Raw genomic sequence first — 16,588 nt, forward strand, 5'->3', positions numbered from 1 at the left:
TCTACCATCACAATTTTTATGAAGACTAAAGTCACCTGAACGAAATCTGCTGAACCATCCTTGACACTTACGAACGTTCAAAATATTTCCAGAAATTTCTTTGATATTCTTTGTGGCTACAGAATTGTTGTTGTTTCCCTTCTTGTATTCAAACAGTATTATATGCCGAATGAGTGTCTCGTCGTGTGCCATCACTATAAGGGATTAGAGTATACTAAACTTTACATATTATATAGGCTACACTAACGTGACGTTTAGGCGGTTCGTTTAACTATTATACGTGATGAACGTTTTTTGGGGGGTGGTTAATGAAAGTGTTCCAAAACGCGACATTAATTTCTTGACGACCTAATATAATAGTATTGCTTGTTTGTGCTTTATCATAAAGCTGTACAATGGGCTTTCTGCATTGTGTCTAGTGCGGTGACCAAACCATTATACTAGCTGGCACCCAGGTAGTACCCACGGTGGACACAGCAAATAGCCGAATTGGTTTTCTTCTAAACAAACAAACAAAAGCTGACCACTGAGCCACCGGAAGACTCAGTGTTCCAAATATTTAAGTGACATATCTATGGTCACTTGTTGACCTCAGGACTTGATTTTCCTTACTACGTCTATAGATTTTCAGATTCTATCACACTATAACTGTTCTTGTTTATTTCTCATGCTGGCTTTTCTATGCATTTTCAGATTCTATCAAACCGTAACTGTGCTTGTTTATTTCTGATGTAGACTTTTCTATGGATTTTCAGATTTTATTACACTCTTGCTGTGCTTGTTTGTTTTCCTGTAGACTTTTCTGTGGATTTTCAGATTTCATTACACCGTAACTGTACATGTTTATTTTTCATGTAAACTTTTTTATGGATTTTCAGATTTTATCACACTGTCTGTAACTGTATTTATTTGTTTTCCTGTAGACTTTTTTATATGTTTTCAGATTTCATTACACCGTAACTGTAACTGTTTATTTTTCATGTAAACTTTTTTATGGATTTTCAGATTTTATCACACTGTCTGTAACTGTGCTTGTTTGTTTTCCTGTAGAATTTTTTACATGTTTTCAGATTTCATTACACCGTAACTGTACTTGTTTATTTTTCATGTAAACTTTTTTATGGATTTTCAGATTTTATCACACTGTCTGTAACTGTACTTGTTTGTTTTCCTGTAGACTTTTTTATATGTTTTCACATTTCATTACACCGTAACTGTACTTGTTTATTTTTCATGTAGACTTTTTTATGGATTTTCAGATTTTATCACACTGTCTGTAACTGTATTTGTTTTTTTTTCATGTAGACTTTTTTATGGATTTTCAGATTTTATCACACTGTCTGTAACTGTATTTGTTTATTTTTCATGCAGACTTTTTTATGGATTTTCAGATTTTATCACACTGTCTGTAACTGTTTGTTTTATATGCAAACCTTTCACTTTGTCAAACGTATAATCACACTCCTTGAATTTTCATTTATTTTGAATTTGATATTTTATTACTTTAAATTTTGTAGACAAAACTAGTAAAACAATATCTGGAAGAGTTTCAATATAATTAATAAATAAGAATGGCCAGTTTTAAAAAATCCATGCCAATAGTACCTGGAATTTAATCATTGTTTTTACTGGCGACAGAAATATGTTTTACAGCCATTTATATTTTGATGATAAAAAGCCATATTACTATACTGATATTGGTTTGTAAAGTACGTACTGTTCCCTAAATGACCTGACGTAAAAATAGTTGACCCAAAAACATCCCAGAAACCACTAGTGAAAAACAAAGAGTTTTATAAGTCGAAGTACAGCCAGTATCAAATGATAAAGAATCTCGAAACAAACGTTGTCTTCTTGTATTATAACTTTAATAGATTTTGTTGAGTTTTCAAAGTTATACGCTCAATTTTCGTACGTTCCAGATTTTTTCTTGAGCTTATGGTATCCGGGTTTCGATACTCGTGGTGGGCAGAGTATAGATAGCCCATTGTGTAGCTTTGTGCTTAACTTTTCAAACAAACAAGCTTATGGTATAAATATATAATCCACAAAGTGTAGCTTGACATAATTGTAAAACGATAAAAGACACTTAATAATATTTACAAGCGTCTCGACCACTCCTTTTGTATTATAAATACATTGAAATAATTTAAAACATGAAACTAGTTTATTAGAAGATAGGATTTAATATTAAACATTTTACAGCCCCTTGAAGAATCTGATATTGAATAAGCTTAAAATCCCTTATTTATAACTTAGGTGTCTTCAGCGCATTCCACAACCAAGTAAACATAAAAAAAAAGGATTAGAATTTGATGCCAGACACGGTTCAATTAACTTTCTCGTTCCAAAGAAGTGGTTCAGATGTGATAACTAAGTCGCCAAGACAGAAGGATAAAGCGTAATTTGGATGTTGAACATAAAAAAAAAATTAACACTTAAAAGCTGAAAGAAGAAGATAAAACTTTTGAAGATAAAACTTTTCTATTCTGTGTACTGAAAAACAGTTCAGGAAGATCAAAATTTTTACACCTTTGTTATCGTCTGTTGACGAACACAGGAGACATGTCGGAATCATCAAAGAAAATTGGCTTCCAATTAGATCGATATTCAATTACCTAGACAAGAGAAACGCTTTAAAAGCATCCCTTTATCCAGTTTCATTTTAGATTTTTAAATATTTGCTTTTCAGCTCCACAAATAGTCTCTTAGTTTTGTGTGCATTCCTAAAGTTTTTCTTTCTGGTATTTATTGGAAAATATAAGAGAAGTCGAATTTCAAAGTTATAATAATGCTTCAGAAATTTAAAAAAATATTTATTTCTTAGTGATATTAATAACAAACACGTTTAAGTTAATGTTTAGTTTATTTTGAGTTTCGCGCAAACTTACACGAGGGTTATCTGAGCTAGTCGTCCCTAATTTAGCACTGATAGACTAGATGGAAGGCAGCTCAAGTTAACATTACACACCACCAACAGAGAGTGGGATTGAACGTCACATTATAACGCCCTCTTCATGATAGCGATGTTGTTTGCTGCTCATTGATGTACTTCGATCAAACTGACAGTTGGAGTTTTCGTAACTGAAACGCCATTTCTTTAGAAGTAATATCATTATGACGACAAAGGTAGGTGTAAATGTGGAAAATATTTTCCTTTGTTGTTCAAAATACCTATTCTTGCCAACGATTATTGTGCTTTGGTCAAACTGACAGTAGGAGCTTACGAAACTGAAACGCCATTTCTTTAGAAATAAGATCATTATGACGACAAAGGTAGGTGTAAATGTGGAAAATATTTTCCTTTGTTGTTCAAAATACCTATTCTTGCCAACGATTATTGTGCTTTGGTCAAACTGACAGTAGAAGTTTACGTAACTGAAACGATATTTCCTTAGAAACAAAATTGTAATGACGACAAAGGCATGTGTAAATGTGGGAAATGTCTTCTTTCGTGTTTCAAAAATAACTATTCTTGCTACTCCAAAAAAAGTGATCGTTTCTGGAGAATAACTCGAAAGACATTTTCCTAATGCCAATTAGAGGCTTTACAACGTCCTTGAAGTTTAATTTCAGTGTATTGTTATCGGCTACACGAGGGCTACCTGCACTAGCCGTCCCTAATTTAACAATGTAAGACTAAAGGGAAGGCAGCTAGTCATCACCACCCACCGCCAACTCTTGGGCTACTCTTTCTACCAACGAATAGTGGGATTGACCGTCACATTATAACGCCCCCACGGCTGAAAGGGCGAGCATGTTCGGTGAGACGGAGATTTCTAATAAGAAGTTGCTATAACAACTTAGTTTCTCTTAGATGCATCAAATAGAAAAAATATATTGAAGTGATCATTCAATACGGTTAATGGGTTTTATTCTTTCGAAAACTGTTCAACTGTAGCAACTGTTCAAAAATATATGTCAAATTCTAATTGTCAACTTGATATGTTTATATTACAAAATAAAACAATTGCATATAAAAGCCCCCCCCCCCAGTAGCACAGCGGTATGTCTGCGGACCTACAACGCTAGAAACCGGGTTTCGATACCCGTGGTGGGCAGAACACAGACAGCCCATTGTGTAGCTTTGTGCTTCACTTCAAACAAACAAGCATATAAAAAGTTAAAAAAAAACTGAAAAAAGACTTCACTGCATAACTTGTCAAGCCATCATTTTCTAAAGATAATGTCTGAATTTAAAAAAAGAGAAGAAAGACTGAAAACAATCTCTAATCGCAGTAGACGATAACCGATTGCTCAAATTCTCTCAACGATTTTGCTAGAGTTTCGGTTGGATGCACGAATAAGAAGAATTCAGATGCAGTTATCAGAAGGAACATTACTACCATGGAAGAAGCAAAAGAGAAAAAAAATACTTTCAAAGTCGATACGACATTGATTATAGGGTTCTTTACGCTTTTCACTGAATTGTTGATGAGTTCAGCCATCAGAAGATCATTTGCCCAAACCAGGTAACTTGTTGTATACTCCTTTTATGTTAACATGTTGTTTTTGTTTGAATCAATTACATCTCAGAGATTCGGAGTAAATCCAACACCCAGCAAAGATAAACATTCTAAATATCTTTACGTTTACAACCACATCAGTGATTTCAGCATTTAAGTTTAATAGTTCCTGCATTATGTAGAATATCATAGCTATAGTATTATTTTATGTTGGATTTTTCAGACGTCCCCTTTTGCACAAATTCAATCATCAAATTCTACTCCTGAATTTTTCTTTTAAGAAATAAAGCTCCAAAAATAATGCTAGTAGTGTGACTTAATCTACACGAAAGTGATTTAGTTAAAGTTTTAATTCTGACTCAAAACAATAAATATTTATAAATAACTTCAATAAATTAAAGATTGCACACTAAAAAGTTTAATTCATTTTAAATATCTACAGTATTACAGAATTCATTGTAAACAAAATAACACTTAGCTTAACGAAATCCACGTTGTTAAACAGCTAACTAAGATTGTTTTAAGAAAGTTCGAGGATCATTCCGAATTAAATAATAATTAGTTCCATTTCGGAAAAAAAAACACAACTATTTTTACGATATAACCATATGGAAAACTGAATAACAAAGGTTAACAGAAAGCAAGTGAATTTAACAAAAATATTCCATCCAACTGGAAAGTAGCTAAAACTGGATATTGAAGAACTGTCAGGAACCTAAGATACCTTGCGTTTTTATTTCTAATGCTAAAATTTTCCTTATAGTAGGTTTACGTTTGTTCAGTATGAAATCAAGTAACCGCGAAAATGAATAAAATAATGACTATATTTTGAAATTATATTACACTTTCAAAAGTCTATAATTGATTATTCATACTTGATTACAATAATACAGGTTATACAATGTCATCTGGTGTAAGAAATAGACCCCTAATAGAATAAGAACTAACGTGTGCAACATAAACTAGCAAATTTTTCGTATGACATTTATCGTAAATATGCATTTACATTCTTCTGTCAAAAGTATTCAGACACCCCTATAAAGTGTAGTATAGACCACCCAATGTGTCACAATTATCTGCAAGAGAACTTAATGAGTGTTAATACAGCAACACAACAAATATGTAGAATAGTACAGTTTCAGTGTTTGCAAGATTCCAAAACGTTTTGACAAACTTAGAGTATGAGGGAAGATCATAATCTACTGGATAATGTGAATCGAGAGAATTAGTAACATTAAAAAGTATCTTGTGATTTATTTTTTAGGGACTGGTTAAATTATAGTGAGGAATGGATAAATTGATTGAACCTCATTTAAAAAAGTTTCAGACTGACCGAAAGTCCTGTCACATCTTGACAAACTTTTATACATTAAGAGTGTAAAATATGCTGATAATAATCTTTTGCAACAAATCCATAGTGACTTTATGGCATCCAGTGTTGCTACATTAGAATGTGCAACAACTATGAGGTTAGTGCAGCGTGCTTTCGCGCAAGTTCGTGTTAAAAAAAAAAAAAAAAGTAAGGGTCTGAAGGTGAGTAGGTGCACAAGGTGGTATTGTGGCAATTGTAAATCTCTGTGACGGTGGGGAATCTGTAATCTATCTGACTAGACTCCATGTTATAATCCTATAGAGCATCTTTTGAAGCATATTCAGGTTATTTGGTTATTCAGACTAGGGACAGTACCACACCGTTTTAGTAGCTACCAAAGCTAGGCATAGTACTACAATGTTTTAGTAGTTATCCAGGTTAAGGACAGTATTATATCGTTTTAGCAGTTATCCAGGTTAGGGACAGTACGACACCGTTTTAGCAGTTATCCAGGTTAGAGACAGTACTTCCCCATATTAGCAGTTATCCAGGTTGACGGTACTGCAACACCTTTATAGCATTTATACAGTCTGGGAACAGTATATCCAGGTTAGAGACAGTAGTACACCGTTTTAGCTGTTATCAAAGCTAGAGATAGTACGACACCGTTTTAGCAGTTATCCAGGTTAGAGACAGTACTTCCCCATATTAGCAGTTATCCAGGTTGACGGTACTGCAACACCTTTATAGCATTTATACAGTCTGGGAACAGTATATCCAGGTTAGGGACAGTAGTACACCGTTTTAGCTGTTATCAAAGCTAGAGATAGTACGCCAACGTTATAGAGTAGTTATAGACACTAGAGACAACCTCTCTGTCCAAACACTGTTTATTAACCGAATAGAGTTATCCTGTCTTCTAATTTTCTTTCCTTTTGGTAGTGTAGTGGAAAGCTTAGTTTGACCAATTCTGTTTTTCCAAGCTCTATTTCAATTGAATAAAACTCATCTCCATTTTAATACATTATTGGTATACTTTAGAACTATACACGAAGCGCCCAGGGGGTGCTAGTACTATAATTACAAAACTTTAACGTGTTTCGACAGAAAACAAATAAGAAAGAGCAAGAGAGTTGAGTAAACCTTTATAAGTATGTATAATCGAAGACTTTAGAGAATGCTACATTTCATTCTTCCTTAAATGTTTAGTAATTTGATCGAACATAAAACATTAGTCCTGTAAATCAAATATCTCGTGGGTATACAATTAGGAATGTATTATAACCACAGTTAAACGTCTCACGTTAATGATTAGTAAGCAACTTGGCAATGGGAATTAAAAGTTAAGTCACTATGGTAATATACATTTTTCAATAAACTGATTACTCCAAAGACCTGCCAAAAATTAAGCTTTATTTCACTAAAGTGTAATATTGAGAAAGAAGACTAATATATATACTAATTTATGAAGATTAACTGCACAAATACAAGGACTATGAAGATTAACTGCACAAATACAAAGACTTTCTCAAATGATCTTGACATCTTTTCAGCATTCGTTATGCTATAATATCATCCATTAGAAATTTTCCCCATTATATATAAACATTTAATATATATATATATATATATACGGATAAACATTTTTAATGTGTTAAAGTATTAAGAAACATAGCAAACATTGAAACCTTGAGAGTTCTGCAGCTTTATTTCAGAAGTTAAGAAAGTCCGTCTACAAAGAAACAGCTTTTACTACACAATATTACATGACCATAATGCCCATTGATTCGTCGCTACTACTTATTCATTAGTTTAGTAAACGTCATGCACTACAGAAACTATACGTTATTATCACTAAATCATTTCTGTCTACTGACAGCACACTAAAACAAAGTCATTATATAGAAGTGGTAGTTGTATAAAATATTTATTTATAACCAAACACTAATTTTTGGATCCCTAACGACTGTCATGTCAACACAAAAATGGAGATTTCTACCATTGGTGATTATACCCTTCCTTAAACCTTCTATACGTTCTACTACATTTCAAATAAATGTAAGTACACCATGCGTCAGTGGGTAAAAACATGGTCGCGGTTAGTTGTGAGTCCAACCCTAACCTCCGTTACTCATATTCTTATCTGTTATCTTTACAGCTGATTTCTTTAGATAATGTTAGCACGTTTTTTACACTGTTGTAACGTTGTGAAAGTATGATGTAACAATACTACCACACAATATTGGAGTAAGCCAGTATCTGCAAAATCACCTGACACGCAGATCTCGACTGAAAAAACAAAATCAAAACCAAACAAATAAAAATGCAAGTACTGTATGTAAGTGACCATTGTCAAATACAGAATAGCTATACATATAAACGTATATGTGCGTAGTGATCTATAAGCTGTGTCAAGTGTATGAGACGTTCTTCATTACTCAGTATGTTACAAGTTAATCAGCACATAGCAAGTAATATGTTACAAGTTCATCAGCACATAGAAAGTAATACGTTACAAGCTAATCAGCACAAATCAAGTAATACGTTACAAGCTAATCAGCACATAGCAAGTAATATGTTACAAGTTCATCAGCACATAGAAAGTAATACGTTACAAGCTAATAAGCACAAATCAAGTAATACGTTACAAGCTAATCAGCACATAGCAAGTAATACGTTACAAGCTAATAAGCACATATCAAGTAATATGTTACAAGCTAATCAGCACATAGCAAATAACATGTTACAAGCTAATCAGCACATAGCAAGTAATACGTTACAAGCTAATAAGCACAAATCAAGTAATATGTTACAAGCTAATCAGCACATAGCAAGTAATACGTTACAAGCTAATCAACACATAGCAAGTAATACGTTACAAGCTAATAAGCACAAATCAAGTAATATGTTACAAGCTAATCAGCACATAGCAAGTAATACGTTACAAGCTAATCAACACATATCAAGTAACATGTTACAAGCTAATAAGCACATATCAAGTAACAGGTTACAAGCTAATAAGCACATAGAAAGTAATACGTTACAAGCTAATCAGCACATAGAAAGTAATACGTTACAAGTTCATCAGCACATAGAAAGTAATACGTTACAAGCTAATCAGCACATAGCAAGTAACATGTTACAAGCTAATCAGCACATAGCAAGTAATACGTTACAAGCTAATCAACACATATCAAGTAATACGTTACAAGCTAATCAACACATATCAAGTAACATGTTACAAGCTAATAAGCACATAGAAAGTAATACGTTACAAGCTAATCAACACATAGCAAGTAATACGTTACAAGCTAATAAGCACAAATCAAGTAATATGTTACAAGCTAATCAGCACATAGCAAGTAATACGTTACAAGCTAATCAACACATAGCAAGTAATATGTTACAAGCTAATAAGCACATATCAAGTAACATGTTACAAGCTAATCAGCACATAGCAAGTAATACGTTACAAGCTAATCAGTACAAACCAATTAATATGTTACAAACAGTCACCATGCACCAATTAGCACGTTACAAATCAATCACAACATAACAATTTATAGTTTCCTCTGTATTTACTTACCTAATTTCTCTCGTAGATTACAAAGCCATACATTACTCAGGAAATAATAATTTATACGCCCACTTATTCGTTAATAATAACCAATATGTATATCTTTTTTCAATACATTAATGTTGTTACGTGCTAATCCACAAACGTTTACTACTGAACTATGTATGAACCAGTACGAACTGACTTTGACATTGTTTTGTCAATGCACTGCTCACTATTTACATTGATAATTACTTTATGTAATAGAACTACAGTTTACATTATCCTAATAACATATTTTATAACAACGTTTGGGAGATACCACACAGAAACTATAATTTTTAGCACTAAGATATCCTTGTGTTAAGGTTTCTTGTGACATCCGAGCCACGTCGGAATACAATATATATATATATATATCATAATTTGATAGAATAATTAAATAAATGGTAACTTACATTGCACAAATTTAATATAGTAAAGTTAGTTTTAAATTATGATTTTCATAATCTAACTATTGATGATTAAATACACAAAATAAAACATTTAATTTAAGAAAACAAGCTCGTCTGTTTGCTCGAACAAATTAGTTATTTATATATTTTTCTTGAACACTGATTATGTAATCATTCATTGTACTTCTCTTTGTCTTTATTGGCCATACTTATACGTAAATATTCATTGTGGTTGGTGGGATCTCTCAGTACTTTTCTGGGCCCTTCGTTATTGGCCATACTTATATGTAAATGTTCATTGTGGTTGGTGGGATCTCTCTGTACTTTTCTTGACCTTTCTTTATTGGCCATACGTATATGTAAATATTAATTGTGGTTGGTGGGATCTCTCTCCGTACTTTTATTTGTCATAACTCCTGATTGCTGACCAGATGTATAATGACCTCGAACATTGTCAGGTTATCCATTCTTGTCAATGATAGATAATGGCCGGAGACTAGGTCTAACATATAGTACCACCTACATTTTTGAGCACGAACGAATTGTCTTTGTACTTGTCCACTGAATAAGAAAAGAACTGCGACTATCACTGTAGAATAAGCTGTCCCTGTATCTGACCGTAGCCTCTGTAATGGATGCCAGGTGGAAATCACGTGATCGTCCAGAGGTCGTTAGCCATTGTCCTGACTACAAAGAAAAGGAGCAAGGGACGCTGAAAGCTGGTTTTTATAGAGCCACTTGTTCCTGCTGAAGTAAAAAAATAATACCATGAGGTTACAGGTTTTCGTCCATTTAAAAATTAGTTTAAAAATTTTAAAAACAGATATGCATACAATCCATTTTACTGCGTATTTTCTGCACGTTATGACCATTTCAGATTCGCGTCACAATTTTTCACCAGTTAAATACGGCTCTTGGATTTTCTAGTTTTTAGAATTATCAAATTATCAGTGCTGATTTATCAGAAGGTCAAATTTTGAAAATCAAAGCTGAATCATACGGGGTCTGTATTAATTTTAAATATTCTCATTTGTTGGACGATAAAAACAATATTCCACGAACTGAACAGAGGACAGTTTTGATCGCCACACTTGTAGGAAACGCTCTTACTGTCTTTTCTTCAACTGTGACATAAAACTATAACCAAAACTCGGTGAAATGTTGAACTACACCTCAAAGAATGTAAATACACAATTGTTAATAAATCAAATAAAAATGTTATTGCCTTGAGCAAAATATGAAATAAAAATTCCAATAATTGTTGCAGTAGCTCATCCAAAAATATTATGATACCAATCAAAAACCGTTAAAAATATTTACACTAACCAAAGAAATAATTTACGTACGAATACGTATTTATATCCACTGTTATAACATGTTTATGTTATAACATTGTTTGTTTTTCGAATGTCTCTAATCGGAATTGATTAACAGATGTGATACGTTTAGGATTAAAAGTTCTCCATGCTTTCCTCAAGACTTACACAGGACTAACATAAGAGACGAAACACTCAATCCATGAATATTAACATTGCGGAAATTTCTTATTCACGAGGCTGCACAATGGGCTATCTGTGCTGTGGCCAAGGCAGGGATTGAGCCCTGGATTTTAATGCATGCTTACCGCTGAGTCGCCAGCGAAGAAGTCTAGAAACAACGTATGTAATTTCCACAAATCCAATACACACTCAAACTTCTTATGTAATTTAACCCCGGACATGATTCTATAAAGATAGTTTTATTAGTTCATGTATTTAGTATTTCAATTCTAATGCACTGAGGGTATCAGATAGGAAACATAAAAATATTTCAATCGAAACATATAAACGAGCACTGACACTTAAGCCAGTACGAATTAAGATGATAAAGTTTAGTTTTTAGAAGTAAAGTTCGGATACATAATGTAAAAGTACTTTTTATTTCATTAATTAAACGGCGAAGTTTGACGCTAGCTATTAGCTTCTTTATCTCTAGAATTACCAATGGAGGTCACCTCTTTTTAAAACTGTTTATGCAACAAATTACTTGAAGATCTATGGTATTATAAGTACAAAGTCACTAATAACGTGTGTGTCACACAGAAAAAAATATTGGTTTTTTTTGGTTTATAGTTAAGTACAAAGCTACACAAAGCTCTGCCTACCACGGGTATCGAAACCGGGTTTCTAGCGGTGCAGAAAAAATAAATCACTATGAATATTGCACTTAATCCCACTAATGAGCTGCACAGAAGTAAAATAAAATAACTTTTGATATCTCAATTAATATTAATTCGTACTTTGTGTTTGTGAATTTGTTTATTTTTCCGCCAACTCTTTCTACAGTTTTGGAGCCAGTAGGCCCTATGTAGTCCAATGGAAGTTCTTAACTATATGGTGCTTCCACCTATCAAGGGGAACTAAACCAAAGAATTTCATTTTGTGGTTTCGTTATTTCGAGAAATTATGATGGCATTCGTATTTACTTAAATGTTTTGTTTTAATAATATTTACGGTACACGGTAAGATCTGATGAAAGAAATAAGTGTTTAAAGTTTTTCCCCGTATTTGAATATTTCTATAAGACAAGAGAGAGGGAGAGGGGTTAGTATCATTTATTTTTGCTTCAGACAACAACACCTTCTGCAGAAAACGAATTAGTTTAATATATTACGCAATTAACTACATTTTAATTCATTACCAAAAGGCGAAACGACAGGAATTTCTTTAGTTGTTCAAATAATTCATTAAATACTTCTAAGACACTATTTGTGAAAACGTTACATCTATAACCTCTGATCATATTAATATCATAAACTTTCACGGATATGAATGTATAATTTCCCCAGTAACGCATAATAATTTCTAAGTCAATTCATTCCTTAATTAAAAGATGAATTTGTTTTCCCTTCTGTTAATTAATTGTATTTTGTTTAATTTATCGAGTATAGATGTTTTCAGTCAACGGTGCGAAATTCTAGTTTTTAAATTATCAAAATCTTTTAAATAACATACATTGCTTAATGCAACGATTAAGTTAAATAGATAGATAGATAGAAAGAAAGATGGATAGATATAATGAAAGAAAGAAAGATAGATAGATATAATGAAAGAAAGAAAGATAGATAGATATAATGAAAGAAAGAAAAATAGATAAATAGATACATACATAGATACATATATAGATGAATAGAGAGATAGAAAAATAGAAAGAATGAAAGATACATAGATAGATACATATATAGATGAATAGAGAGATAGAAAAATAGAAAGAATGAAAGATACATATATAGATGAATAGAGAGATAGAAAAATAGAAAGAATGAAAGATACATAGATAGATACATATATAGATGAATAGAGAGATAGAAAAATAGAAAGAATGAAAGATACATAGATAGATACATATAAAGATGAATAGAGAGATAGAAAAATAGAAAGAATGAAAGATACATAAATAGATAGAAAGATAGAAAGAACGATACATAAATAGATAGAAAGCTACATACACAGATAGAAAAATAGAAAGAAAGATACATAAATAGATAGAAAGATAGAAACAAGGAAAGATACATTAATAGATAGAAAGATAGAAAGAACGATACATTAATAGATAGAAAGATAGAAAGAACGATACATTAATAGATAGAAAGATAGAAAGAACGATACATTAATAGATAGAAAGATAGAAAGAACGATACATTAATAGATAGAAAGATAGAAAGAACGATACATATATGGATAGAAAGATAGAAAGAACGATACATATATAGAAAGAACGATACATATATAGATAGAAAGAAAGATACATAGATCTTTATGAATCTGTCGGTAACATCATAGAAATATAAAGACGGATATGCAGTGACAAATGAAACTGTCAATTGTTTTGACTGTCAGCTTGATCTGTCACTCCATCATGGGGTGTACCTTGAGGCCCTGGATTGATGTTGCCGTTTTGGAATCCCTTGGAGGACTTCTCAGAGCCTAGACTTTGATGCTTCGGAAAATCTATAATGAAGTAGAACACAACAAAATATTGTCAGAGTCTTCGAGTGATATTCGTTCATAGAGTTTTGGCTAAATAATAGGTAAGAGTGTAGTACGTAGTGTCAAAACAAAGAAACCCATGCTGTTTATATTCTTCCGTAAATAACTCTGTAATCAATATCCCTCCATTGTGTAATATGACTCGCAAAGCTCTCTAATAAAGAATCAACTTTCTAAGCCTAATGGTGTAGATGCATCAACATAGTTAATTTTCTTTCTGGAAAGAACCCTTGGCTATATTCCAATAATTTCACTCTGATGAATTGGCCTCCGAAAAGAAAAACAAATAAAAATAAATCTGCAACTCCCCTGGATTTGTTTGTAAAAGATGCTTGGAGAAAAACAAAAGAAAAATACGAGCAGTAGATAAATCCGAAAATGTATTATTTTCTCAAACTACAGTTTTATACAAAATATTAACATTCACTGTGTGCACATTGTCCTTTTTTTTTCCTGAATTTTAAATAACGTTCCATTTCTCCTGCATTTCTTTCCCCCTTCTGATTACAAGATGTAAAAACAGCAGCTGATTTCTTGGCTTCCTATGTTGAAAGGAATATACAGTTGTACTTCTAAGTTTTTGTTCGTTTGAGATTTCCACTCAAAGCTACACAAAGACTATCTACGCATAATTGTCTATAATAAGTTTCAACTGGCAGAAGAGACGGAAGGCAAGGAGGCAACGGGTTCACGAACCATGAATCTTTGGATTCACAGTCCAAGCACGCTAACAACTAGACTACGCTTTGTCATTGCCTTTAGTAATCTAATTATTGAACTTCCACATCTTCTATATGAATACTGTTATAAAAAAGTGGCTGAAGTTAGAACAATGTTATTTAATGAATATTGTCATAAAAAGTGGCTGAACTTAGAACAATGGTATTTAATGAATATTGTCATAAAAAGTGGCTGAAGTTATAACAATGGTATTTAAGTAATTCTGTTATAAAAATAGGCTGAACTTAGAACACTGATATTTAATGAATATTGTCATAAAAAGTGGCTGAAGTTAGAACAATGATATTTAATGAATATTTTCATAAAAAGTGGCTGAAGTTAGAACAATGGTATTTAATGAATACTGTTAAAAAAACGTGGCTGAACCTAGAACAATGGTATTTAAGTAATACTGTTATAAAAGTGGCTAAACTTAGAACAATGGTATTTAAGTAATACTGTTATAAAAAGTGGCTAAACTTAGAACAATGGTATTTAAGTAATACTGTTATAAAAAGATGGCTGAACTTAGAACAATGGTATTTAAGAACTTAATTTGTATTTTCTTAGTGCAAAGCTACAAAATGGGCTATCTGTACTCTGTCCACAAATGGAAATCATACATAGACGTTAGCGTTGTAAATCCGGGAGACGAATCCTTATGAGATACAGTTAAGAGAGATATTTTAAGAACATCTAGTTTTTTTGTTTTTTTAGGATGAGAGGGGTGATTCAGTTAATTCTGTAATTTTGGCACAATCTAGAATTAATTCTTAATTCAACGTTTACTCCTCTTCTAATACCTAACATAAAACTATACCATTTTCAACGTCTTCCAAATACATATTCGCTCTAACAACCTCTATAAAAGTTGTCTCCTTTTTTTCTTATTCATTTATAATGTGTAGCTATAATAACTATATAGCAAGGTTTGAGTCTCTTAAAGCTTCAGTGTTTATCTTAGTATAGAAAAATAGTTATGTGAAACATAATAAATATAATTAGGACAAAGCTGGAGTCTTTTGGAGCTTCAGTGTTTATCGTAGTATAGAAAATTAATTTATTGAAACATAATAAATATAATTATAGCAAAGCTGGAGTCATTTGGAGCTTCAGTGTTTATCGTAGTATAGAAAAATAATTATGTGAAACACAATAAATATAATTATAGCAAAGCTGGAGTCTTTTGGAGCTTCAGTGTTTATCGTAGTATAGAAAAATAATTATGTGAAACATAATAAATATAATTATAGCAAAGCTGGAGTCTTTTGGAGCTTCTATGTTTATTGTAGTATAGAAAAATAATTATGTGAAACATAATAAACTCATCTAAAAGTAGTTTTAATCTATTTCCTTTATATGATTAGACTAATAAATCTTCGATCCTTCTACACATTAAATGGGGGATAACAAATCCTGTTTCTCATGCATGAAGAACCTCAACTTTGTGTACAAAATAAGGAACGGCGAGCTTCTAGTAGTAACTTTATCATGAGGAAGTAGAGAATGGGAGATCTATCTGTCTAAAGCTAACAGCTGAAGCGGCAACGCCCATGAGGAAGTAGAGAATGGGAGATCTATCTGTCTAAAGCTAACAGTTGAAGCGGCAACGCCGTCCCTAACCTTCGATGATTTTACCAGATTTTATTTCCTGAAACTGACTCATTCCATTCCAGGCACTTTGCAGTTATAAACACCCATTGTGTAAGAAAAGCTGATAGCCCTGATGTGAGATCATCGATAGTATAGTATGATGGAAATTATCTTCCTCCATCATTTCCTTTTTCCGGTGCCGTAAACAATTAACGCCTATACATGATTATTAATCTTAACCGGCAAACATTCAACTCACAAAATGAGTAACAGTTATTAACAAAGAGGTTTGTATTGAGAAATAATAATGACTAGAAAGACTCAATATATATATATCAAGACAAGGCACATTAGCTATATATCAGATGTTTTTAACGAAAATATTGTTGTTGGACATAATAATATGATTGCCTCTCCCCCCCCCCCAAAAAAAAACAACAATTATAAAATTATAATAA

At 32.3% G+C, this 16,588-nt stretch overlaps 2 protein-coding genes across 2 annotated transcripts in view; one reads left to right on the forward strand and one right to left on the reverse strand.

The window, feature by feature from the left end:
- Window positions 1–7,467: 7,467 nt before the first annotated feature.
- LOC106463823 (lachesin-like) overlaps window positions 7,468–16,588 on the reverse strand; it is a 28,880-nt gene continuing 19,759 nt past the window's right edge. Inside the window, exons 6-7 of the mRNA XM_022391434.1 lie at window positions 13,698–13,778; window positions 7,468–10,533 (exon numbers count right to left, since the gene is read on the reverse strand). Of these exons, the coding sequence (XP_022247142.1) occupies window positions 10,439–10,533; window positions 13,698–13,778 (176 nt within the window). The 3' untranslated portion in view covers window positions 7,468–10,438. The remainder of the gene's footprint in view (window positions 10,534–13,697; window positions 13,779–16,588) is intronic.
- LOC111086852 lies at window positions 8,190–9,334 on the forward strand. The gene is made up of 2 exons (XM_022391431.1): window positions 8,190–8,242; window positions 8,342–9,334. The coding sequence occupies exons 1-2, from the start codon at window positions 8,198–8,200 to the stop codon at window positions 9,332–9,334; spliced, it is 1,038 nt and encodes a 345-aa protein (XP_022247139.1). The 5' UTR covers window positions 8,190–8,197.

Source organism: Limulus polyphemus, unplaced genomic scaffold (assembly GCF_000517525.1).
Source record: "Limulus polyphemus unplaced genomic scaffold, Limulus_polyphemus-2.1.2 Scaffold1492, whole genome shotgun sequence".
Classification (NCBI taxonomy): Eukaryota; Metazoa; Arthropoda; class Merostomata; order Xiphosura; family Limulidae; genus Limulus; species Limulus polyphemus.

Bases quoted from the DNA above. Each gene is read 5' to 3' on its own strand.
- LOC111086852 (XM_022391431.1), top strand. From the start codon at position 8,198: ATGAGACGTTCTTCATTACTCAGTATGTTACAAGTTAATCAGCAC. The intron at 8,243-8,341 runs ATAGCAAGTAAT...GCTAATCAGCAC, and splicing joins TGTTACAAGTTAATCAGCAC to ATAGCAAGTAATATGTTACA.